Raw genomic sequence first — 27,632 nt, 5'->3', positions numbered from 1 at the left:
GCTTCTTTAATCACTGGGGGGGGGTGGGGAAGAACAAACGAGAAGAGAATGAGTTGATTCAGAAGTTGAGCATCATGAGTATTGGTGCTGATGAGCTTACTTCATTTGTGGACCTTTTCCTCATGGGAGCTGGATGTTGGTCCAGGTTCATTAGCTGTAACTCTGAAAGGCTGGCATTCAGGACATGCAATAATGTCTCTCTGAGTATTGGCTAGGTAGCCACAGATACTGGGCAAGGATTATCCTGTGCTTTCCGTTCAGCCGGGCTGACTGAGTGGGCTGGAGGCAGGGAGCTGCAGGTCCTGAAATGACCCCAGCTCAGGTCAGTTCAGCTCTGTGGTGGTGCAGCAGCCAGAGGAAGCTTCCAGTCATCCCATTTCCCCATGACATTGTGTTGTTGCTGGCTGTACTTCAGGCTGTAACCCAGGGATAGCTAAATTTTGATGCTGCACGATGTGATGCTGATAAAATCACAGAATTGTCAAGGTTGCAAAAGACTTCTGAGATCACTGTGTCAAACTGACAGCATTCCCTCCTCCCCAGTAAAATATTTATCCATATCTATTTCACCATACCCTCTACAGCATGTTCTGAAGTGCCTTATCAAACTCAGTTTTTAATTACCTTCAGGGATGGTGACTCCACCACCTCCCTTGGCAGTGTGTTCCAGTGCCTGACTACTCTCTCAGTAAAGAACTTCTTCTGAATAACTAGTCTAAAACTCCTCTATTGCAACTCCAGGCCACTTTCTCCAGTTTTATCATTATTTACTTGCAGAGAGGCCAGTGCTCACCTGGATGGGTGCTGGCCCATGTGGTTATTGAGATAATGTTGTGAAAAGCACTCCAGTGTGTTGTGTAAGATTTTGCTCCTCCTGTTCAAAAAGAAATTTTTCACATGCAGCTAGTCAAAACAAGTGATAGTTCTGAACATAGTGCTGTTACTCGATTTATGTGTACATGACATTTTTTTCTTCTGCTTTTAATCATCCTCCTTCTGCCCTGTCCATGTAGCAGTTATCTTCAGTCTCTCTCTTTTTTTTTCTTTTTCTTTTCCTTTCCTTTTCTTTTTCCTTTTCTTTTTCCTTTTTCTTTTCTTTTTTCCTTTTCTTTTTTCTTTTCTTTTTTCTTCTTTTCTTTCTTTTCCTTTTTCTTTTTCTTTTTTCTTTTCTCTTTTTCTTTTCTTTTTTTTTTTCCTTTTCTTTTTCCTTTTCTTTTTCCTTTTTTTTTCCCTTTTAAATGTGGGACAAAATAACTCGGTATTTACACTGCACAAATCTTTGTCTTAGAAGCTGCGTGTGTTCTAAATTCAGAAGGCGCTGGAGAGAGAGCAGTGAGCGGAGGTGGCAGCAGCAGCAGCAGCAGCACACGTAGCATGTCCTCTCCTGACCCCCTCCCCTGTCCCCAGACATGCCTGGCAAATGGAGGCTTGGCACTCTGCCACCCCTGGTTATTACGCAAGGCTTTCTCTGTCTGTCCTACTTCTCTGAACAAAGGCTGCTCTGAGGGGGGACATAGGCATCACACCTAGGTCACATAGGCAGAAAAAGCCATCTCCCCTCAGAATTTTACTGAGTCATGATGGAGCTTTCCTTCATGGTAAGTCTGTGAGAATTGTCAGGTTTCAAATGATGGCTCGCTGTGCTTGCTAAAGAAACGCAGAACCGAGGGCTGGTAAACTTGCTAATGTCATCCTCAGGAGGAGGAGGCAGTAGGATCACTATTTTTTTGAAGTCTCAGGCTTCGATGTAAACAGAGATAGTACTGAAACACTTGTATTAAGAAGAAAACAGTTCGTTTTGTGCTGGTCATCCATTGATGGAAGAAACAACAAAAACCTGGGTATTTGCCTCTTCAAATAGTGAAGGACTAATTTGTTAGGTGTTTTATTCTAGCAGTGAAAACATACTGAGTTACCTAAATCAGTGTCAGATTACTGTTTTACTACCTAATGCTTTCATCTGTTGTTTCTATGCAATCCACTGTACTTCTGATCCTAGGAAAGGTTACTTTTGAAATTGTTTCCACAATCAGAGGCAAGTCAAGGACTCCAGAGGAGACAAAACAGGCTGTAGATAATTGTGCAATTACAGATGGCAGCAAATCAAGGTATATTACGACTTAGCTGCAGCTCTTCAAGAGAGCCTGTTACTTTTTAACATTCAGAACACTGCCTTCTAGGTAAATCCTCTTACTCGGGATTTGAATTTCTATAGACTGCTGTCTGCCTTGAGGTATTGTGTGCCGTCTCTGAACTGCAGTGGCCTCTCCTGCATAATAACTATTTCACACAGCAGTAGCCAGCTTCAGTACTGCAATATTTGAGAGAGGTGCAGATGTTTGCTAGCTGCTTCTGTTTGTTGCAGAAATGGAAATCGGAAATTATTACAGTTTTTCTAATTTTTTGGTGCTGGAAATTGTGGATAGTGGATCTGCTTTTGGCTTTTATGCGTCAGAATGCATGCATGGGGTTTTTTGTCTGCTTTTGAATACTTAACGGGAGCTACGTATTATTTAGCTGGCAAGAGGTGTAGGTTTGCTCGTGTATGTGCTTTTCAAAGGTTCTTGGTTTGATAGGTGCTGAATTTTCTCTGCATTGTTTTTCTATAGTTGTTTTGTGGAAATGGCTTTTTTTGTTGTTACCGGCTTTGGCTTATCCATTTCTTTACTGTTTGCAGCTTGATGTACAATGCAGGCAGAAATTTACTACATCTAGAAATTATTCATAATGTGGATTTTGACGTTTGGAAGTCAGCTAATGTAGCAGGAAAAATTTAAATTTTAGGAGGCATTGGTGGGAGTATTCCTGATTGTTTTTTACTGTACAGCACTGCTACTACAGGCATATTTAAATATTAAAATGGTTACATGTTCTTACATGGTTGCCTGCTTTCTCCCAGTGAGTCTTACTGCAGTAACCCTTATAAAAAGCTACTACAGATCAGTTGTAAATCGTTTCTCTTTAGATCTCCTTATATTTTATAATAGTATTGCTAGGTGAGAGCAAATCTGTTCCTTGCTGCTTTATCTTTTCATATTAATTGTTAGTGACAGTGCAAGTCGACACATCTGTACAGAACTGATTTCGTACCATTTAGATCAGTATTCTCAATATACAGGCCAAAGTATATAGGACTGTTCCTTTTTTTCTTTTGTCAGGCAAAATGCAATGTAAAGTAGAGCATTTTATTTTCATTGAGTCCTTTTTTCTTTTAAGTTGCTTGCTTAGTACAATCACTATGGTAACCGACTAAAGGATGTCTCTGAGACACACAACCTGCATTGCAATGTAAGTGAGGGTAGATTTTAAGTTCTCTTGACTGGTGAACATCAGAAAAATGAACAGGCAAGGCAGAGAAATAAACTGATAATCAATATTTATAAGCTGTTATATAGTTCTTGTTCTGAGGTTTAAAAGTTATTTTGCATGTAAGGTATATGTGAGTTGTTTGTTTTCTGTGTTCTGGGAATGATGCTGCTAAAATTAATTTAAAAAATCATAAATTTGTGTTATTCAACTTTAGTTTATATGTATTTTTAAAAACTTAAAAATTATATTGATAGAAATCTGTGAGAAGGTGTGCTGCATCACAGCGTGCCTCATAGAGCTCATGGGAACATTAGCATTTTTTTAAGCTTTGCTGTGTATAATTAACTTTCAAATAGTTTTTCTGTTAAAAATGTCTATTTAGAAATTTGGTAGCCTGTTAAAATGCTATACATGAGTTATTATTAGGACCATGAGGAAAGTTATATATACATATATATGTATACTATATATGTGTATATATATAGTATAGATATATATACACACTATTTCATAGTTACTATACTGAAAGGGAGTTGTATATGCATTTAATAATAAGGATTTTTAAATTATTATTCCCATCTACACAAAAAAGCTGCTAATATCACCTTGTTTGTCATCCTGAGCAGCTGGATCTAAATTACAATTTTTCTGCTAACAAAATAATATTTATTAAATATTAAATAATATTTATTAAATATTTATTAAAGCATCAGTATTGTTTTGTCTGTTGCAGGCTACCTGGAACTGAATTTTGTAGATAACTGTATTGGCAGTTGTATTTTATATGCTGTCTCTTACGTTCCTATAGTCTTAGGTCTTATGTTAATTGAAATTCTACACTATGTAGGAATTTTCTATGAAGTTTATAGAAAAGTTTAGAGACACTTGAGTTTGCATTCTTGCTCCATTCATTTTAGCACACTTGGTTGCTTTTGGAACTCCAAATAGTGATTGCTGACTTAACATGGCACTTGTGAAATGGTTGCTCACACTGAGACTTTCTGGCAGACAGACTTCATTACTCTTCTTGTGTGACCTTTCTAGAAGAGTGAAATGCTTGGCTCAGAGCTTTAAAAGGCAAAGATATAGTAAAATAAATTTTTTTCCATCTCTTGAGGAAAAGTGACAAAAAATAAAAAAGCTTTAATTTTTAAAGGAAGTTGTCTTAAAACCTGGAGGAGAGGGTGTAAGAACGTACGAACTCCTTAGAAACTCCTGTTTTAATATAAGGGTATTAATTTTAAAGTGATTCTTTATAAGAGACCATCTTTTTAAAAAGACATCAAATCACTCAGTTTGAAGGAGGATATTCTGTTTTTCTAAGCAGACAAACTGAGTGTGTCAGTGTTTACCTCTATAGGTCTATGAGATAGTATGTATGTTCAGTTTGTGTTCAGAGGAAAATTTGATCTTCCAGTTGTGACCATTCATTTGATGCAATCATTCTTCCTAATGCTATCCCAGTTGTTTTGTGAAGATACCTTTTGCCATCTTACCTTACTAGAAGTGTTGCTACTCTTTACAATAATCCCCCTTACTTTCCTCTAGGAAATGGTTCAACAGAAATTGAAAATTGTTTTCTTTAAGACATAGTAAAATACTCAAGTACAAAACTGATTTTTTTTTTTTTTTTAGTAATTTGCCAACATGCTAGAATTACTTTGTTTGAAAAACAAATAATTTTTTTGGTTTTTTTTTTTCCAGCATTTTCAGTTAGCTTTGATTGACTGCAATCCCTGCACTTTGTCTAACGCAGAAAGTAAGTAACCTTTAAGTATTTCCCTTTATTTTGTTGTAGGTATTTTTAAAAACCAAATGATCTACCAATTTGTAATGAAACAATCCTTCAAAATCAAAACAATCTGTACTGAGAGATGGAGACTACTAAACCTGTCAATGGAAAGGGGTGTTGCAGTGGAATGGGGATTGTTTTTAAGTAAGAACTGAGACTTAGCTTGTTAATTGTTCTGAAGACATGTGTTGTGGAGGAAACACACTATTTGACTCTTCATTTGTTTATTTATTTAGAAATACAGTGCTTGTGCCATGGCACACATTTAGTAGTAATTATTTAACACTTTCTGTCATCTTGGTAATGTCATTTTTCAGTTATACTTCTAATGCCATTTATATTTATAGTTCTAAAAAATCTTCATCAGTCTTATGCTGTTGAAGGAAGAGAAAGTACAAAACATAATTAAATCGGTTTTTTTATTTGGTGCCAACTATATATTAATCTGAACTTGAACATGTTAATCTTTTAGTGCAGTATGACCATACAGTATACTGTAGGTTGTTAAAGAGCATCTTGCTGATATTAATCCATAGTTAGTGGAAATGTGTGTAAGAGTAAACATATGTGTCTGTGTGTTTGAGGCTGGAAGAATTAAAAGGTAGACAGCTGTAAAGTAAATTATTCTTTTCAGTTTTTAAGGTAACCTCCATGTTGCTCTTCGTGATGAGTTTACATTAACTCCTAAGTCTAACTTCAGAAGCATTGGATAAAGTATTTAAAGGCATTTTTTTATTTCTTTAATTCAGAGCTGGATAAAATTCTGAATGTTCTGTCAAAAAGGGTGATGAAAGTTTTTTTTTTTTCACATGGGTGAAATTGGTGACATGGGTGACATCGATACTCAGAAGCCAGGTGTGGTGTTCTCCCAGGCTTTATCACTTTCAAGGAGAAGACAGATAATTTTGTAAAATTACTTGCAGAACTCTTCCTAAGTAAATAGGCTTTTACTGTTTTCTATGAGTTATGTGATTTTTTTATTATATTTCATGTTAGTTCATATTACTTCTCACTAACTTGATCAGTTTTCACGCTAGCTGCATTTTTGAAAGTTCCTCTGCATCGGATTTCTGTAGACATATGGCTCCATGGAAGGGCTTTATTGCACATGGCCTCGGGCATGGTGCCTATATAACCTAAGGAATGAGGGATAATTTGTAAGGTTTTCCTGTATTATGTGGCAGAAGGAAAACCCTGCACTCTGATCCAGGGTATTGGGGTAACATCATATAAAATGTTTGAGGTTACCTTAATCCTCTGCCTTACATTTCTGAAGTTTGGTTGAGTAACAACAGCATTAGAGTGAGCCTTTTCCTAGCAGAAATGTTTCAGTACTAGAGATGTCTTCTTTCTATTTAGGCAGTCTTCACTGTGACAGCCTTAATTTTTTTCCCCTGGATGGCCTGGCTTCCTTTTTTAGCTTCACACTGAGAGTATTTTGCTATGAGGGGAAAAAACATAAGAGAATTTTTAGGTAGTGAACTTCTGAAACAAAAGCAGAGGTTTATCTTTCATCAGTAGAGAGTGAAGTTTGATGATGTAGTGAACATAAATAGGTGTGTTACGTTCCCTTTAGCAAGGAACACAAAAAGTTTATTAAAATTTTAGATAATGCATTTCATTATGACCTGGTTTCTGAAGTGCACTAAGCTGTTTCCTTTATTGTGAAGGACAAAGCAGTGCATAAAGTGAGCTTTTCCCCTCCCTTATGACCTGAAGAGAACCCCTGGAACTTCAAATTACCATTGTAAACCTCTGTGTCACCTTACTCTGTAGCTTCAAGAGAAAGAAATCTCTGTGATTGAAAATAAATTGCGCTTGCCTCAAACACAGGTATTTACTTACTTGTACTCCCCAAGAACATCAGGCAAAGTCTGTCTCAGAGGAATTTTTCTCTCCTGAACAAATCAGAATAAGGATTACATTCATCTCAGCTAGCTTTAGCTATCTGCCAGTTGATGACTAGCCCAGGTTAACTGTTCTGAAGCCTTAGAGATCAGGCACTCCCCCTTTCTTCTTTAGTGATTTGAGCAGCATGAGGTTAATGTTTCCTCTGCTTTTACTCATTGAACAACTTTCATTTTCTTCCTCCAGCCAACAGTTCTTGCTTGCTGTTAGTATTATGGCATTCCTTACAATTTATATGAGGAATTTGAAGTGCTTTTTAGCAATGATCAGAATACCATCTGCAGTTAACACTTATAAGTTCAGTTTAACAAGGGAGAGAGAGTTCCTAAAGAGGAAGAAAAAAACACTCACATTTAAGTTTATATATAAAACTGGCATTGTATAATGTGGTTTTCTGTTCTGTATCCCAACTAGTCTGTCCCTTGGCAGAATAAAAAAGAAACAAGCCTTTATTTCTAACTCAGTTATGTACAGAAAATAATACCTGCATTCTCTTGTTATGCATGTCTGCTTAAAAAGACTTTATTGCTAGTTTATTGAAAGGTTAATCGACTCTGCATTTCAGAATACAAGTAAAATCCATGGACTGCCTTTCTGCAATATCTGTTGTCAGTCTTATTGCTTTGTGAGGGTACATATTAATTCTCTGTGAGTTCTTTTATATTAGGCATGAAGTTTCAATTGAAACATAGTATTTTGTATCTTCAAAATATAATTTGTATTGGGTTTGCATTGATAAATTTGAAATATTGGTTATCCCTCACTTGAAGAATCATACTGTTGTTATTCATTGAAACTAACATGGTTGATTTCTCACTCTTACAGTTCAGTTTCACATCGCCCACTTATATGAAATCCAGGTAAGAATTAATCTCCTTTTTATAAAGTTGAGTTTCTAACTATATGGTATAACCTGTTTGTGGAATTTAGAACACAGATGCTTTTTTCAAGTTAGATGGAAGTCTGAATCACTAAAGAAACTTCATTTGCTTTGGCTGAATTGAGAATATATGGACTGTCATGGTTTAAAGTGAAGTAGCTGTTTTAATCAACTTATATATTCACTAATCTCCCAGGTTGAGTGCAACCCCCCCCTAAACATATTTAATAAAATTATTTTATGATATTATATATATTTAAAGATATACATAATATATTGTTTCTCTACATATATATTCATAGTGTTTCTCATAGACATACATGTAGAGTTGAGACTAGCCAGTTGCCCTGATGCCTTTTAAGTATATTTGACATAAAATTTATATATTCATTCAGTTGAATCTGTGACAGAAACATTTGAAACCTGAGTTTAATAGCACATAAAGCTGTATTATTAGTTCTGTATCAAATTATACCACGGATTTTATTTTGGAAATCACAGAACAGATACTGAGCTTCCAGAGTGCAAGTAAATTAAAACTGAGCAGCTGCTGAAATAGCTGTTACACATTTATAATTTGACTGACTGGTCCTGTAATGTAGATTGTATTCCCTAATATTATGTTTAGAGGTGTTGTATGACTGAGGAAGGGATGTAACATGAAAACAAAAGCTGCTGAATTAAAATGGATGACAGACCATAAAGTGCATTTTCAACCAGTTTAAAAGGAGCTTGAATAAAGTAAATGCTGCTGTTTGATGGCATGGTGAAAAATTACATTAGGTATTTATATCTAAATAAAAGATACACATTGGATAAACATTTATTTTGAGTGATTTTAGTGCAACACTATACATCAAGACAGAAATCTCTGGTCCCAAAATATTAAGAAGCTTCATGGACTGTTGTGGTTCTTACCTGGCCACTGTCTAGATTTCATTCTGAGCACAGGAGCACACCTGACATAGATGACACATCAGTTCTTTTGATCTGCCAGAGTGAAGGGGGGTGTTGGAGGCCCCAGGTCACCATGCCAGGTGCCTTAAATAATTGAGTTTCAAGTGCTTAAGCTGTGCTTTCTGACTGACAACCATAGGCAGCAGGAACTTCATTTTAACACATGTCAGAGCAAAAAGACCTCAGTGCATTCTGCTGTTAGACCTGATTTGGCTCACAGCTGTGATTGGAAGGGGTGTCTTCTATCCTGGAATTTGATAGACTTGGAACCATGGAAGAACCTGACTTCATTCTGGATATGACCTTTGAGACAACAAAGGGATAGGGTTTGAGGCAGGCTCCTTGCTTGGTTTCTTTTCAAGGACACAGTGCTACGGTTTTCTGAACCCCTTCATATATTTGAAAATCACCTACTCTCTAATATTTAATGAAAAAGTTAATTCATTCCTTAATTATGCACCTTCACATTACAGGAGTTATAATGATGGGCTGCCAGCCTCTGAACAAGAGAATGGGCTGGTGCTGATAAGAGTTAGCAATGGTTTTTCTTGGTGTTTAAAGCTACTTTCTATTATTTTGTATGTGGCAGTTTGTGTCCCTATAGCTACTTTGTGTGGTAGCTTACACAGTATCTAAAGAGAGATGTTGGGTTGGGTTCCCCCTTCCCATTTCTAAGTCCATTAATGATGCAGTCAAACATCACGGGCTTGGAATTTTTTGTAATTAACATATCTAAATAAAGCCAAATGTAAACATTATTACAGTTTTCTGTAATACTTTAAGGCATGTATACAGACAGATTTCTAAAGGGTAGATAAGAAAATATTAAAAATTTGAAAAACTTTCTAGAGCTGGAAAACATGCCTGATTTTAATATAACTTTCTGAAATCCTCCCAAACATGTAAACATATTTTTCAAGGTGTAAATATTAGGCACTAATATTTACCTATTTGACATCTGGATTGCTGCCTCTGCTGTCATGTTGTAAAATGAACTACTTTTCATTTGCTTATCATCCTTTGTGGTCAAAAAATATGCATTTTGTTCCCAGTGCTAAATTTATTTTTTTTTCGCTGGTTGTTTTTATTTTGCTGGTCATGGATATTTTATTTATTTACATTATTTGTTTTCTTACCAGTTGTCTGCATTTCATGAACACCAATTAAAAATATTTTCTACCAACTTCCCTTTGTTCCATTTTAAAGTATGTAATTGCTGCTTTAAATTTTCTTCCTGACTAGAATAAGGTTTTTAAATCAACAGTTGTCTTCAGTGGTTATGAGATCTCATGAACCTAATAACATTTTTAACTCCTAGGTGTTTATATTACAAAATAGGTTTTTATATTGTTTAGAGCCTTCTTCACCATTGTCCCTTCTAAAACACCAGCAGTCAGTACTGGGTACTCTTTGCATAAAATAAACACAGCTAATTTAGGTAGCTCCGGTTATTTTTAGGATGCTCTTAATCTGTTTGTCCAGTGTTAAAAGCATATTTTTCTTCAAAAATTTATAGAACTTTTAGAAACTAAAAAAAAAAAAAAAATTTGAAAAAAATGTACACTTACTAACTCAGCAGTTGTCTTCTAGACTTTTGTGGGAGAGGAGGAACAGACTTAAAAACCTAATCCCTGTTAAACATTTCTTGTTAGGGTAACGCAAAGATCAAGTAGTTGTAACCTTTAATGCATACCAATCAGCTTATAATGTTCCAGAAGTCAATAAAGAACAAGATCCTAACCTAGGAATGCGTTGTCTGTGTCGAGACCTGTTTGTATAGGGAGTTAAGAATTGAATACTAAGTATTTCCATGCTTTAAGCACACTTAAACTAGATGGCAAATAATAGGATAACATGCTTTCATTCTCTAGGCATAATATGTTGAAAAGTCAACTCAAATATACCAAAGGAAGAAGGGAGGCAAAATTATACCAGCCACCAATTACCAGTGATCTTAATTTCTGTTACAGATTCCCTAGGAGGAGTTTGTGTAGGGTTTTTTCAGATGCAGACTCGCATTCAGGCATTCCCCTTAAAAGCAATGTATTAATTTTAGTATAAGAAGCATATTGCATGTGTGAGGAACTGACCAAATTTAATAATTTGCAAATTTCGCTGAGTTATTTTAAGTACTCAATTTGTAGTAAATATTATATTTATGGAAAATATTCTCTTACCATATATATACGTCAATCATTAAAGCTTTCATATGCACTGTATGCAAAAAAAAAAAAGTTAATAGAATTCTTTGTCAATGTGTTTGTGTGCTGTCAGTGCTGTGAAATCATTGCTACCGGTGATGTGTTCTAAGCTTTATGATTAATCCATTTACCTTTTTCCTTTTGCAGAGAAAGTATCACTCTGCAAAGGAAGCTTATGAACAACTTTTGCAGATCGAAAACCTTCCTGCACAAGTAAAAGCAACTGTCTTACAGCAGTTAGGTATGTAAAATAAACTTTTATTTTCCTGTGTGTTTCTTTTTGTCCATTTTTGCCTTCCACAGTGTTTTCTAAGGCTCCATTTCCAAAGTGAGTCTTAGACACTGAGTGTGATATGTGAAATTTTCACCCAAAATGGAATGCGTAACAGTATTTACTTAAGTAAATAAGAGAGGAGGAAGTTATTTTAATTAAACACAAACCTAAAAGGCTGAGAGGGTTTTGAGTGCATTAGTTTTTGGGCAATGAGGAAGTGGTCTTTCAGAGCAGTGCAGCAGTAAGAGTTCTATATCCTCTGTTCTGAGAACAGCCCTTGAATAGCCAGGCTAAATGCAGTAAAGTGAAATACTCGTGCAAAACAGAAGAACATGGCAAATGAAAATTCTACCTTTTCTTTCTCTTTAATTATACTATATAATTAAAATCTGTTTCTGTAATTGCAGAGTTTATCATTAGATTCCATATAAGAATCTACATAAAAAGAAAAAAAGTATTATTTTTTTAATATTTCGTATTCTTTCTATATTTATAGAAAGTTCATAAATCATTTCTAGACTAAATTTCTAATGGGTGAGCAGTACAAATTACTTTTTCCCTATATGCCTTGTAAAAGTATTTCCAGAATATTTTGTTAAAATTGTCCGACCCAATGCAGAGCTTCTTCATTCACTTTCTTCATGTTTGTCATCTGATTTATTATTCTAAATATTAATTTAGCCTGCTTATGCCCATTTCCACCACCTCCTTCATATGTAGTGGTCATTTAATTCAAATTAGTAACTGACACTAAATTATGGCCACAGTGCCTCTTTTTTGTTGTTTTGTTTTGGTTTTTTGTTTTGTTTGTAATGCAGGTCATGTATGGATTTGGAGTGGACTATTTGAAATTTTTTTATTTTTCTATATGCAATCGAAATAAAGCTTCTGGAGGAGTTCACTGCAGGACTCTAGGTGCTGATCTACTTCTGTCACATGGCAGTGGGCTTGTATTTCAATATGCCCTTTGATTGTTTAATTTTTTTAACTTGGTATTATCCCACCTAGTATAAATTTTCAGCAATTTCATCCAGAAAGGCTGTACATATAATCAGTGGAACAAAGGCTTCCCAGAACAGCTGACCAGTATTTTTTCAACATCTTTTGATGTGTGTTGCCACATGAAAATCAGAGGTGTATGGTTGTATTCATAAAATACACCATCATCAGTCTCTGTACTAGCAATAAGAGCAATGACTGAGAATTCTCTGCTCTGTAAAAACTGGAGTAACTCCTTTTATTTAATTGGATCACCTAGTTTTGCAGTGTGAGTAGCTTCTATGAGGAGAAAGGGACAGAATGGTCTGAACCAGAACATTCAGGCAGTAATACAATTTCTTTTGCTCTTTGTTTTTAGCACTGATATTTATCAGAGTACAGTGTTTATTGCAGATTTAGTCTCTAGCAGCTGGTAATACAAACACTTCAGGAAGCATAGTCCGGATGATGCACTGCTGCTTAGAATAAATAATAGAAAATACCTTCCATCTGCCAGAATGCTAGTGGCAAAACCCAATAAATACATATTTAATTTTTCTTTTACTCGAATGGAGAAATATTTTTGGCATGAAAGTATCCTTTGTTTATTTTCCATAGCTAGTTAATGTTCATTAAGCTGAAATAGAGGCAGGTTCAGATGTCCTCTGAGACAATTATTTAAAAATTTGCTTTTTTTGCTGGTTTCCAAAGCAGATCACCGTGGAGGAAAATCCTGTGATCATGAGATAAATACATAAACATTTGAGCTGATGCATGTTGACCAGTTCGGGTAGATGTAGCAGTAAGATCTGTGTGGTTGGATAAGAGCACTTTCTTCCTTCTGTGCCAGTGTTCTTTATCCAGTTGTACTCAGTGGTTGCATAAGGAAGAATGTAAGAACTACATAAGCATCTGCTTAGAGGTTCCCAAAGCACTCCCCCTATGATTTTTGGCTAGGGGCATTTCTTTCAGATGAGACATCAGGAGATGCTATAATGGGAAGAGGCTCATCTCGTCAGAGACTGAAATGATGATGTTTATTGGGGAAAAAAGCAGTTGCCATCAATTCAGCATGAGAGTGATTGATAAGTGTAAAAAAGCCCTGCAGCATGAGTTAGGCAGCACATTCTCATGCTGAGACAACAGAGGGACTTGGTACAAATCAGTGTAGAACTTCTGTGCTGTCCACAGCACGGCAGAGTAGTCAAATGTGCTGGTTGAGAATTAGAGGTAGGTCTTGCAAATGAGAAACTCCACATCTTAACAGGGTTTTTCCATCATCTTCCTTGTGGACATTCTTTAGTTTATGAATGAGAGGAGGGATCCAGTTTCCTTTACTTGTGCTAATCTAGTAGAAAACTTCAGTTTGTTCTCCCTCATCCTGTCTCTTGCCTTTTGCCTTTCTCGCCTTCCTGTGCAGGAAGATAAAATCTGGAAGCAACCCTTGTTTCAGCAGTGAAACCAGATAGGGATTGCCAGTTCTTATTTCTGTTTCCTGGAAATAGATTCTTTTTTCTTATCAGGGAACCTCAGTAAAGATGTTTTAGAGACACCACATTATCTTTCAATCTGGCAATGTTCTGATGAAACAGAAAATTGGCATCCGAACTTTTCCAAAGATTCAAGACATCATTCAATGTATTTTTTTACCCTTGCTTATAATCCCTGAACTTTTATCTCAGTCTTTGCCTGGCACTGCACACTGCATCTGGTACATTTATCCTTAGTGTACAGTTATGCAGCTGTTAAAGCCATCCTGACATAAGCCATTTTTTTCTTAAAGTCTGTATATTTTCTATATGCTTAAGAACTTCGGTGACTTGGGATTTGACTCAAAAATCAGTTTCTTTGTGAAGTCCATGAAAGTTGTGTATGTTAGTATGTCTTGAAAAGCTACTGGTATTTTTCTCCTTTTTCCTTTTCTGATGGGTAGGATTTTGACTTGATCTGTCTTAATTCAAGATAAAGTACTCTTTTGTCGGCACTGTTACCATTTGGCTCCTAACTTGAAATATCTTACATCAATGAAATATTCAAACCTCTGCTTGTGACCACAGTTTCCAAGTGGTAGTACACCTCAGGCAGAGGCAAACAGTGTTCAGCAGATAGGATTTTCTCTTAACTTGCCTTTTTGTAAGAAGCTTACCTTCCATTTGCAGCAGTGTCACAGTGAATATAAGCTGTATAGAACAGGTAGAAAAAAAATACTTGAGGTGCAGTTTAATTGTTGAGAATGAGGTAAGACTGCAAATACTCAGAAGTTCAGCTCTCAGTCTTGTCTATTTTGGTATTTTTCTCCTTTTTCCTTTTCTGATGGGTAGGATTTTGACTTGATCTGTCTTCATTCAAGATAAAGTACTCTTTTGTCGGCACTGTTACCATTTGGCTCCTAACTTGAAATATCTTACATCAATGAAATATTCAAACCTCTGCTTGTGACCACAGTTTCCAAGTGGTAGTACACCTCAGGCAGAGGCAGACAGTGTTCAGCAGATAGGATTTTCTCTTAACTTGCCTTTTTGTAAGAAGCTTACCTTCCATTTGCAGCAGTGTCACAGTGAATATAAGCTGTATAGAACAGGTAGAAAAAAAATACTTGAGGTGCAGTTTAATTGTTTAGAATGAGGTAAGACTGCAAATACTCAGAAGTTCAGCTCTCAGTCTTGTCTATGTCTGATATTTCAGTTGAGATCTGAATTTGATCTTGTGAGTGGTATTACCTGTTTGTGTAGTTAGACTGTGTCAAAAAGCATGTTTAGAGTTCTGAATTTCAGCTGATAGAGGTTTTGAAAGGTCATTTAGTGCATATGTATGTACAACTCTGTGGGTACCTAAAACTTCATGCAAACCTTGGATATTTTATGAAATTGGTATCACAGTGTTCCACAAGGGACTGTTTATGGGCAGGACAGTATAAAAACAGGGACAGTCTGTTGTCACTTAACGTTTTACAAATGTTGGCTCAAAAGCAGTGGGTTGTTAAAAAAAGCCACGGGAATAAAGCTAACAACAAGATGGTGCTGACCAGTGTGGTATGTAGTGTTTTCAGCAAGCTGTCTGTTACAAATTATTTTCTTGTACTCTTATGAACGTCAGTGAGATGAATTTGTGGCTGCTTTTTGTAACTCCATGTAAACACAGAGGCAGGTGAGGAGCAGCTTGGGAACCTGATGAAGGTGCTTTATATCTGAAATGATAAGGAAGCCTTGCATCAGGACTAGCCCAGAGATATGTGTTAACAGCATGCAAAAGATTATATGGTAGCATGGATTGTGGCAGTCCTTTAAAGTGGGGATGAATAATATGTTTGATGTAAAGAAAGGGGAAAAAAATATTTGAAAAAGTGTGTTGTGGTTAGATGAGGAAATAAAGCAATGAAGATAAAATGACCACAGAAGAAAGTGGAAATAGAAAAATTCGTACCAGTGTAATGTTGGGGAACTGTCTAAATGTAGATAGGGGATTAAGGCAAGGATTTAGAAGAAAAGGCGTAAACTGAACATAATACACAGATAATGGATTTGCATGGCCAGGTAGAGTTCAAATGCAAGGAAGAGGGTCTGTGTTCAGAGGAGAAAAGAGTTAAATTTTTCAGCTTAGCTTTATATAGTAGATGATTGAGCAGTTCATAGTGGTGGTAACTTGTAGAAAATTATTTAAAAAAACCCCAACAAATAACAAAAGGATCAAAATCCAGCCAGCTAAATGAAACAAAAAACCCCCACTGCAACCTGCTTTAAATGTACATGAAAGTAATTCTGACTTGTGGTTCTTTTGTCCTTTAATTTTAGTATAGATGTTGAAAGTTTTAAAAGTTTCATTCGTGATAATGTATTTAACTGATATTGTTGTTTGATATTCTACTTTTGAAGAGGAACTAATGCTGTGAATATCCTGCTGTGCTCAAGTTCTAAACGGTCTTAAGGAATTTCATCTCTGCCATTTATTTCTCTTTTTTTCTAGGCTGGATGCATCACACCGTGGATCAGATTGGAGACAAGGCAACCAAGGAAAGCTATGCTATACAGTATCTGCAAAAATCTCTAGAAGCAGATCCAAATTCTGGTCAATCCTGGTATTTCCTTGGAAGGTGAGAAATGACTTTATAGACACTGTAACTGTATTTGTAAATTTTTTGAGGCTGCTCATTATCGTGACTATTTTATGTTGTTTTTCTTCTTAACACCTTCAGAGGGAAAATAAAGGGAAAGGATGTATGTATCTATTGAAATCTAGTTTCCTGGAAAGTGTGTAAAAAGACAAGGTGCTAACATATTTGGGATGAATATAGATGAGTAGTTGAGATGAAATGTCTCCCACATGGGAAACATTTTTTGTAGTTATTATTCAGTCTACATACTTACAGTAATCTGAGTCTGCCCTGCCTGATTTCACCTGTTCCTCCTACTACTATTCTCTGTTTTGTTTTTTTTTTTTTTTTTTTAATTTTTCCTCTTTCGATAAATTCTTCATAAATGTGACTTTCCTTCATACCTTTTCCACAGTTCTTTATCACTTTATTTTCTCAAAATCTTGCTTCAAATCTCAAAGAATTTTTGCAGTAAAGACAGATATTTTCTCATGTGTGCATCCATTTTTAAAGAGCATAAATTGCAACCAAATGTTTAGTCAAGGTAGCTCAGATGGATCCATTACAATATCTGTTTTTAAGTGCTGTTAATTCTATTCTGTCAGACAGTGTTTTTTACTTGAAAATTAACTTATTCCAAGATGTAAATCATATAAATTCAATCTCCTTTTTATGAAACTAAAGTACTTTATGCACTTTACTACTTTACGTCAGTGACTCTTGAATTATTCAGGTTTTGGAGAGAGCTTTGAGGGTAATTCAAGTTCATATGTGAACCGGTCAGTTCTGTTGTGAAATACATTAGAATGGGATTATGCAAAAATTAAATTGATATACTAATCTTGGTTAGTATATAATCTCCATATTATATTCTTGGAGGTACTGGTCACATACAGCTGGAACCTGGTTTATGTCATCCTAATTATATTCCTTCAGCTGTTCCTGTAGCACAGGGCTTTCCAGTCAGCTGCCTGAAGGCTGAAGGGAGGAACATCAACCCTGAGTATGAAGGCAGGGGGCTAGAGCAGGTGTGGAGCAAAGAGGGAAAAATGAACCAGGGATCATCTGACTCATCCTATCAACTGCAGGGCTGAAATGCTGAAATCCTGTTTTTTCTTCAGTAGTCCCTTTCCATTTGCATTGAGCTAGTTGAGTTCTTACACAGCAGCAGGATGGAGCCAGGAGTTCATGAAGTACACACGCACAGCTGCTGTGCTTCTGCTCCATTTGGGCCACAGCTTTCATGTGGTTAAGGTGAAACCTAGGATCATAGGAACAAGGGGAGAGAAATGCAGGAAAAGGAGGGGAATAAAAATCTAGTGGAAGCAAGAGGTGGGGTAAAACTGTTTCTGTGGCCCATCCTTCCAGTCTGTATGCTAGCAGAAGAGGAAAAGACCAGGGTGACAGGGTTGCGAATTCACTCTTCCTCTTTTTACTTCTTCATATATTCCCTTCTGTTACTCCTTCCTTTGCTGGTTGTCAAAACTGGATAGCAAGTAAGCTACCTTTCAAAAATACATCATCATCACTCTCCTCCCCCACTGAAAGAAATCCATCCCCCTGTTTTAGGTTTTGTTAAGTGCTTAATGTTAGTGCTAACCTAACCAGAGTCTCTCAATGTACCTGGTAAGCAGGTAGATTGAAATGTGTCTATTGGGACCTGGGTTAGATTGTGATTAAAATAAAAACTTTGTATTCAGACTTAATGGATATTTTTAGGCAAAGTACTGCTAGATTTCAATGTATGCCTTTCCTAGTGTGCCTCAAGAATACATGAAAGAGTGTAGAGTATTTGACAAACCTTTGCCTGTACTGTTCTGCTTGATTTTTTTACTAGAATAAATTTTCTGTTGTTATTTACATGTTTTGGAAGTTGTCAGTTCTTTTTCCAACAAGGAAACGTATAAACAATATAAGAAACAGAGCTATTATAGGTTAAACTAGGAGATGTATAGATATATTTTTAATACTGTATTTATTTTAAGCTGTTGATTCTAAAAAGGTAGGTATTATTCCCTGTGGTATATAATTGTAGTTCGCTATAGAGTTCTGATATTCCTGCTTATAATGAGAGTACCTTTGAATTTGTGTGTGAAAAGTATTTAAGCAGGAAATTATGAGAAAATCAAGAATAGCAAGATCTTTTACAAAATCTCATGCTCTGTACATGCAGTAAAGCTAACTGGTTTGTTGTTTTTAACTTGAAATATTACTGAGATGTGAGAAATGCACATAATAACTTCCCAGGAAATCTGGAACCATCCTGATTGAATTGGTCAATCTCTAAATAATTCTGAAAAACTTCTTGTAGATCTTGAAGTTTCATAACCATTTGTTTGACAAAATAAGTAACTTAATTGTTTCTTTATAATGCTATCTGTAGATAAATAATGTTCCTACTGTCTGATGAGTTAGCACAAATGAAAGAAATGTAAGTCTTTAAAATGTGATAGGACTGTTTTACTTACCAATACAGTAAGCTAGGGTTTGAGCAGTGTTGGTGTCCTTTTCAAACAAAAAATTAGTAATATATGTTGATCATGAGGTTTGAGACTGCTTATGCCTGGCAATCAGAAACAGCAAATGTTTTGGATTCATCTAGATGAGTATGTATTTGCATGATTTAACATTTATCAGATCAGTCTTGGTAAGCCATCCTCAATGATTACCTTCTATAATTATTACCAAAGTTCTTTTTTTCTTCTCCCAGGTGCTATTCAAGTATTGGGAAAGTTCAGGATGCCTTTATATCTTATAGGCAATCTATTGATAAATCAGAAGCAAGTGCAGATACATGGTGTTCTATAGGGTAAGAATGATACAGGGTAATACAGTGATATAATTCAATGCTAATATGTATACATAAAGAGTATCAGCTTTTTAACTCTCTTGTGCTCTCAAGGAGACCCTAAAACTTTTTTATTTATATCTCCATGTTGTCAGATTTGTCTAGTTTGAAGTTATAAATAATAAATATATATTTGCTTTCTCAATATTTTAAAATATAAGATGTTACATACATGAGCTTTACGTGTTAAGATTTTTATGTTCTGTATGCTTATTACTGTGCTTGGGGAAATGGGAAAGTTTATTACGGGTTTTGAGGGGGATGTGTATATTTGATTTGTTTGTATTTGGACATTGTTATTAATTCTCAACTTCACTAATCTTTCTATTCAGTGTGCTGTATCAACAGCAAAATCAGCCTATGGATGCTTTACAGGCCTATATCTGTGCTGTACAGTTGGACCATGGCCATGCTGCAGCCTGGATGGACCTAGGCACGCTCTATGAGTCCTGCAACCAGCCTCAGGATGCCATTAAATGCTACTTAAATGCAACTAGGAGCAAAAATTGTAGTAATACCTCTGCACTTGCAGCACGGATAAAGTATTTACAGGTAAAACGAACATTTTAAGAAGTGAGAGATACTCTTCCAAATACACAGCAGAGGGGAGGGGAGAAGTAACACATAAGTTTAACTTGCAATTATTTGTGGTGTTTATAACCTGTTTTCATGTGTATTGTAAGCATATCATAGCCTGTAATATTTTATTTCTTCATTTTTAAGTGGAACTTAATTCCTTATAAACCCTATTTTGCACATGTAATTCAAAGCATACTGTTTTACATCACTTTGCTCTTTTCTTTTGTATTGTCTACATTTTTAAGTTCTCATAACATAGAGAGAGAATACACGTGCACTATCTTTCACTCTTGTTTGCAATTTCAGAAAAAAGGAATTATGAGACCTCTGAATCCAGAGCTCTTCTTTGTTCTGATTGTCACAAAGGTTTATATTCTGGTTACCCTCTTTATACTTAGCACCTTTCTAAAACCCCAAATTTTAAATCTATCCTCTCTTTAAGACATAATTAGCTACAGCATTTAGGAAGATTTCATGGACTTGCTCTTACTATAAGTAGGCTTGTGTTAAATTTGCTTTTTACATAATTTTTCCTAGGCTCAGTTGTGTAACCTTCCACAAGGTAGTCTACAGAATAAAACTAAATTACTTCCTAGTATTGAGGAGGCATGGAGCCTACCAATCCCCGCAGAGCTTACCTCCAGGCAGGGTGCCATGAACACAGCACAGCAGGTGAGAAGTTGGGTTATGTTCTGCAGGTGCCCAGCTTTAAGGGTTCTTTACAATCGGTAGTGGTCAAGCTTATTTGATTGAGCACAGGATTGGCTTTTATTAATGAAAAGCCTTTGATTTCTTTGCAAAGGGATACTAGATCAAGAAGCTCCCTATAATGTGGGAGAAATATGGGGGTACCAATTTAGAACCTTTGTGGATTTCCATTATTTTAAAAGTTTTCATCTTAAATAGAATGCTGCAGTGGTTTAATAATCCCATGAAAGGTACACATTCCTCCATTGATGACCATATGGAAACTGATTTTTCAGTTACTGAGATCATCTTCAGAATATCAGCCCTTTTAATATATGTGGGCTGTTAGAATATATGATTAAAAGGAAAGAATTAAGAATATATAGAACCATATTTTTGTCTTCCTTCTGTGATTCTTAGGCTTGTAAACCTCATCATCCAAATACTGAACCTGTACTAGGCCTCACTCAAACACCAATTTCACAGCAATCCTTGCCACTACACATGATTCCTTCTAGCCAAGTAGATGACCTGACCAGTCCTGCCAAGAGGAAAAGAACATCTAGTCCAACAAAGGTATATATTCTGATCAACTAAAGAGCCCCCTACAAAAATTACATGGAAACATGCATTAAAGTGATGCAGCATGCACAGAATTTGTGCTGTAAATTTTAATCCTTTGGCATCAAGGTGGGGAATGTTTTTAGGAATTTTTAAAATATACTTCTGTAATGTGTTTAATCAGATGAGAGTTCAGACAGGAAGTGTGTAAGAGCAATATAGATGTGTGGTGTTATACTACAATTATAGTTGTGTAAGTGAATAAGTACAATTATAGTCTGATGATGGAGAGGGAGACGATCATGTCATCCTGTCTATTGCCTTTGCTTATATTTAGAAGTCTTTCATCATCATGCAATAGAGTTACAGTAGAGAAGGTATTCAGTATTAAAAGTAGTGTACATTTAAATTAATTGCATCATTTGGTTTGACTGCTTCTTGTTATCATACTAGATATAATTTAAGTTTTTCTTCTGACTACTCTGATGCTGTACAGGAATGATAGAATGAGCCTTGGCATGTTTTAGTATGTTCTTTGTTTATATTGATAGTCTTGAAACAATAACTAATTCTTTTGTAAGATAAAATCTGGGTAGTAAAAAAAAAAGAATTTTGACCTGTTGATAGTCATGCATTTTAATGTAATATTTTCTCTCAGAATACTTCAGATGTTTGGAGCAGTGGCCATACAGTGTCACATCCTCCTGTACAGCAACAAATTCATTCTTGGTGCTTGACACCACAGAAATTACAGGTAGGTATGTTAAAGATCTTCAGAAGCTTTGCTGTATATTTAATTTCTTTTTTCCTTCCTTGTAAGAAAACAAATGTGGAACATTTTTTGGTTTCGCATTTCTGAAATTCCATGTGAAATACTTCCCAATTAATTTCCACAGTGTAATTCAAATAGTGCTAATATTTGTGGCTTATCTATATGAAATTAGTTATCTCTGTTAGAAACTGAACATTTACATTGTATTAATTCTATAACTTACAAAGTAAGAACATACAGTCATTCTGTTTTTTTATAATGCTTTAAACATAGATACGTTAATTTCTACACGTATGTGCCAAGTGAGTTTTGCTGCTTGCCATAATGCAGAGGATATTGAAGGAGTTGTAGAAGTATTGCAGTGTCCTCTTTTTCATCTAAGGTGGCTTCCTGTATCCAAATGTGTAAACAAGCATGCAAATTCTACAAAATGCAATTGCTCAAATGGATCTGGTACTGGTCTTCTCTATTTCATGTCACCTAATATATTCATATGAAGTGCTAGACTTTATTTTTGAAATCTTATTGTGGGTCTTTTTTGTTACAATGTTTTGTTGTCTCTTCAGTTCATTAGGATTGCAGTGAGCTTCAGCCTGAGTTCCCTATTTTGAAAACCAGGCCTAGCTGGAAACTCATAACCATGTATCACAGATACTGTTTTGGATGCAAGGAAAAATTGAAGGGAACACAGTGCAGAGACAGAAGGCATTCTGATTGACTGATCAGTGTTCCCCTCAACTCCAATATAGTTCTTCAGATATTTCTCTATCTGAACAATACTGACTTTATCATGCTGCATAATTTTTCCCTGCCTTCCCTCCCCCTCCCCAGCCTCCCCCTCCCCAACCTCCCTCTCCCCAGCCTCCCTCTCCCCAGCCCTTTGATCCTTCCTTGTCATTCTTCTGTATCTCTCTTCATGCATTCTCATTATTTTTCTCTGCCTCTCTTCTATCATTCTACTTTCACGCTTTTTTAGTTTCACATTCTTCCAGATGAAACTACCTCCTCTAAGCAGAATTTAAGTAGGCTTCTCTATCTAAGTGCAGTATACTAGATTTGCTGACAACAGGTTGAATAGATTCCGACATGTAGATGAATAGGAATGGCAAAAAGATATGATGCAAGAGGAGACTGAAAAAGACCTTTATTACATTTTCTAAGGGCTATGGCCACACAGTAATCTCCAGGGTTGCAATAGGCCAGGGGAAGAGGGATGGTTTCTGGTTTCACAGAATTGTTGGACAGCAAGAACAGTGCTGCCTGCAGCCTCTGCATCTGTGAGTGCTGTACAAAAGCGTAGACTTGCCTAGGCTGATGTAGGTTCTAGGTCAGTCTTTCTGATTCCTGTTACCCTACTTAGAGATTTTTCTAAAAAGCAAAATAACATCTAAAGAACACTGGGTTTGGCTCCTGTTTACCCAGTACACGCACTCCCATGGAGACCCTGTTTTCATTGTGCAGTCCTATATATATTGGTTAGTCTTATTCATTGCAATCCCCTACAAAGGGACTTCAGAGTGGAAGCTACTGTTTATTGAGGGACTTGAGTATGAACCATCTTTAACCACTTTTGCAGACAATATTGGATTATTTTAATTGATAGTTTGCAAATACAATTGCTCAAAGCAAAATTAAATACACTTTAAATGTATTACTAATACAGCATAATCAAAGCTAAGGAGATGAGATGGGTGTAGAAAAATAATACACACAAAGAACTAAAGGGAACATTATTTGTGTTTGGTTTGGTGGGGCTTGGTTGGGTTTGTTTGTTTTTTTGTTTGGGCTTTGTTTTGTGAAATATTTTTTTAAGGATGTGCAGTGTTGTGAAATAGCTTAGTATTTAAGAATAATCAAGACAAATGTCTATTTGTCACCTTTTGTGTAGCACAACTTTTTCTTCTGGACTCCTCTTTCCTTCTCGGAAAGTGTTTTTGTGTTCCTACAGTTTCAGCATTTATGTCATACTGCTTAACATCAGCAGACATACTGGTGTGTTCTGAGAAGTTTAAAAATAATACAAAGACTGGATTTTTGCTAGTAGATGCTTAAATTTATCAGTTGCAAATGAGTGCAGTATCACATCTTGAGATACTGCTCTCTGTGATTAGGTTGTATAGTTTCCCAGGTTTGTTTTCTATTTTTTGAGAAGCTTTCATGTGTGACTATAGGTTGAATTTACTTTGTGCTGAGCAGGATTAATAAAAGAACAGCATAATACAAAAAATGTTAAAACATACATGATAAGAATTTTATATAAACATACTTAAATGTAGTTTTCTTTTGTAGTACCAGTATACTTCATTGTAGCACGGTGATAATAATTACACACTCAAATTATTTAGAAACTCTCTGTAGTTTTGGTAATTAGTAATAAGGATTAGAGAATAGCGTACATAAAGATGTCTGAGTCTAAAACAAAAATTTCAATCATGTTTTCAGCTTTACAAGTCTTGTCTTCAAGGATAGTTTTTAGTAATGTATTCATGGAAGTTATTTGAAAGGACATGCAGTTTCAAGAATTCTGAACTGTACCACTGTTTTTTCAGCACTTGGAACAGCTGCGTGCAAACCGAAATAATCTAAATCCAGCACAGAAACTTATGCTGGAACAGCTGGAGAGTCAGTTTGTCTTGATGCAGCAACACCAGCAGGTGAGAAAAGAATACTTTTATCTTGCACAAAAGTTTTACCATTAATGGTGTATGCTGTGTTACTTGAATTCTGAAGAATTTCTGTTGTTCAGAGTTCTCATGGCTATTACTACATTACACTAAATCCTCTTCTTTTTTGTAAAATATAATAGTGGTTTACTGGTTGAAACATGATGGGTTTAGCAGTGGTTTTTTGCAGGGCTACCAGATAATGTAAAAGTCTTCAAGCTTTCAAGCTTTCACTTTCAAACTGTTAAGAAATGGATACACCTAAAAGCATTCTTCCTTGAAAAATACTTAGTTGTAGTAAGCTAAGCTGTATTACAGCGTATCTCTCTGCTCAGTGTTCACTTCTCTCTCTCAGTGTAACTTCAGCAGTAAAACGCTAACAGTCTTACTTACAAAAAAGTGTGCTGATAGCTTTACTCTAAAATCCCCTCAGCACATTTGTGAGCAAAGCAGCCACCTTATTTTTCAAAAGCTACTGTGCAGATCTTAAGATCTAAGGAGTGTAAAACTGGATTTGACCAGTGCAATAAAGCACACAAACAATGTACAATTTTAGCTTTTTTAAGTGCTGGACTTAACGTTCTTGTACTTTGTCTTCTGTTAGATAAGACAAACAGGAGTTGCACAGGTACGATCTACTGGAATTCCTAATGGGCCAACAGCTGATTCATCACTGCCTACAAACTCTGTCTCTGGTCAGCAGCCTCAGGTTGCTCTAACCAGAGTGCCTAACGTCGCTCAGCGTGGAATCCGTCCCGCCTGCCCCGGGCAGCCTATGGCTAATGGACCCTTTCCAGCAGGCCCCATTCCCTGCAGCACAGCAAGAACGCTGGGTAGTACAGACACTATTTTGATAGGCAATAATCACATAACAGAAAGTGGAAGTAATGGAAACGTGCCTTACCTGCAGCAAAACGCACTCTCTCTACCTCATAACCGCACAAACCTGACCAGCAGCGCAGAGGAGCCGTGGAAAAACCAACTATCTAACTCCACTCAGGTACACAATTTCAGTTCACTGGTAGACTGTGCTAAGGATGCTTGATAAGCAAGTCACTGTTTGAAGTCTCTCATTTGTAAACACGTTTTCTGTTTCCTCAGTTTGATGTCTTAGATGCAAAAAAACCCTCTACGCCAGGTTAATCCTGCGTATTACTCTCTATTGTCAAAAATCTATGTATTAAACTAGGTACTTTCATGATAAAGTAAATGATGATAAATCAAAGAGGACAGCTACATACTGCTCAGCTTCCTACCTTTACAGAAATGTTTCTTCAAGAAGGAATACTTGTACATCATTTTGTTGCTTCTTGAATGTGAAACGTTATGGCTTTGTTTTCATGTAGGAGGAATGTGCATATTTCATGGAAAGCTGAATGTTGTAGTTATTTTTGACACAACATTGTCATCATGATACAGTCGTTACCCATGTTTTGTTTCCATCTTTCAAAATTATTAACTAGCAATCCCACAGAGTTACTTGCATAAAAATACTGTAATGCCAGTAAGAATCCATAGGAATTAAAAGTGTGTAAGTAAGAGAGCACTGTGTATGTGTGTATTAGAACTTGAAGGTGGAATTTCCTTTTTTAATTTCAGCCTAAGCGTCTTCTTTCCAAGACATACCTTCTGGCTGTAATTAAGTATTTTATAGGAAGATACCCCAATAGCTTAATTCACTTTTACTAGATAGGCTGTATTTGATACACAATTGTTTTCTTCTTCAAAACTGCATAATTTTTTTGTTTAATTAATATTGCACATTAATGCTGAAGAATTGAGAGTGGGCTGTGATATGAACTTAAATACATACATGCAAGTATGCCCCCTCTGTGGAAGTGTTCAAGGCCAGGTTGTATGGGGCTTTGAGCAACCTGATCTAGTGGGAGGTGTCCCTGGCCATGCAGAAGGCTTGAAACTAGATGGTCTTTTAAGGTCCTTTCAGCCTAAGCCAGTCTGTGTTGCTATGATTCGCTGCTTAACTGAACATACATGGCAGCAAAGGCTGAGATTATATTAGAATATCTGTAAAACATGGTAACTAAAACAGTGTTACAACATGATTTTTTTAAAGTTTCCTCTATATCAGTAGCACTGTTTACATAGTTTATAAGCATAGCAGGAGATGTGGAGCCTGTTAACCTCACTACCTCTTGCTTGAATTAGAATTCACTTTCCTGCTTTCTCTGTATTGTATAAAAGAAGTTCTATACTTGCTAGAGAGGTATCTCCTTCATTTCAGATGTCTGTGGTGCTAGTGTCCATAAAATAGACAAGGAATAAATTACTAGAGTTGACCACTTTCTGATATTTTTGAAAAGGCTGGGTTACTGTTCCAAGGAAAGCTTGGGGTGCTGTTACCTTACTCATTGCATCTTTGTCCTGTGTGAGATGTATTCACAGAATAGGGTCTCAGCAGATTTTCTGAGTCTTAACATTTTCCATGGGTACCAAATTAATTCTTGATTTAAGAAACTATCACTAATTCAGCTACACAAAGGAATGAAGAAATTAGATATACATGTGTGCATAACACAGTTAGAATTTAACAAAATATTTGGTCTGTAATAAGTGTAGCAACCCTACTAAAAATCAAGTGAAAACCAGGCTAGGAGGAAAGATCAGTGAAGCTGGAAGCCTCCCAAATGGCAATGTTTGCCTTTCCAAAGTAAAACCTCAGCTACAAGTAAACGCAGAAGTAGATTCTTTCATGGGTTTTGACGTTGGCTCATAGCTAAGGGATCATTTAAACAATTTAATTGTGTATTTGGAAATTTATAATGAAATACCTAACACAATAGTGTGTTACCCTAAAACCAGCTGTGTATGTGTCAGCTTTATATACTGTTTATTACGAAATCAAGTTCTTTCCCTAATACAATTGATTCGTGTTATTAATGTCAAGACTTAGGTTTTCCTTGAGGTGTTAATGCATTTGTGTCCAGTTAATGATCGACAGCAGCATTTCTTTAAAATATCCGTGTCAGGCATCAGCAAGAACTGTATTTTCATTGCTGTATATTGCTAGACTTTTGAAGTTGGAAGTTAATAGAATTCACTGGCTTCTGTTCATTTAGAAAGTGGGTAGTTACCAGGGGTGTCAAAATGGTTTGGTTGCATTACTTGATTTATA

At 36.0% G+C, this 27,632-nt stretch overlaps 1 protein-coding gene across 9 annotated transcripts in view; it reads left to right on the top strand.

The window, feature by feature from the left end:
- KDM6A (lysine demethylase 6A) overlaps window positions 1-27,632 on the top strand; it is a 161,009-nt gene that overhangs the window by 92,833 nt on the left and 40,544 nt on the right. For 4 of the 9 annotated variants that reach the window (XR_003988603.1, XM_030465741.1, XM_030465735.1 and 1 more), the window contains exons 7-17: window positions 5,014-5,068; window positions 7,835-7,869; window positions 11,195-11,288; window positions 16,263-16,389; window positions 19,100-19,198; window positions 19,570-19,789; window positions 20,354-20,488; window positions 20,924-21,079; window positions 21,723-21,818; window positions 24,386-24,490; window positions 25,104-25,499. Coding sequence is in view for 8 of the 9 variants with exons in the window: in XM_030465741.1 (XP_030321601.1) it covers window positions 5,014-5,068; window positions 7,835-7,869; window positions 11,195-11,288; window positions 16,263-16,389; window positions 19,100-19,198; window positions 19,570-19,789; window positions 20,354-20,488; window positions 20,924-21,079; window positions 21,723-21,818; window positions 24,386-24,490; window positions 25,104-25,499 (1,518 nt within the window). In the remaining variant the exon portion in view is untranslated. Of the gene's footprint in view, window positions 1-2,113; window positions 2,181-2,234; window positions 3,289-5,013; window positions 5,069-7,834; window positions 7,870-11,194; window positions 11,289-16,262; window positions 16,390-19,099; window positions 19,199-19,569; window positions 19,790-20,353; window positions 20,489-20,923; window positions 21,080-21,722; window positions 21,819-24,385; window positions 24,491-25,103; window positions 25,500-27,632 lie in introns of those variants that run through there. The other 5 variants (XM_030465758.1, XM_030465748.1, XM_030465765.1 and 2 more) reach the window with 4 other exon arrangements.

Source organism: Calypte anna, chromosome 1, assembly GCF_003957555.1.
Source record: "Calypte anna isolate BGI_N300 chromosome 1, bCalAnn1_v1.p, whole genome shotgun sequence".
NCBI classification, from domain to species: domain Eukaryota; kingdom Metazoa; phylum Chordata; class Aves; order Apodiformes; family Trochilidae; genus Calypte; species Calypte anna.
The sequence above is the reverse complement of the archived record's forward strand: the minus strand, read 5'-3'. Positions and strand labels throughout refer to the sequence as shown.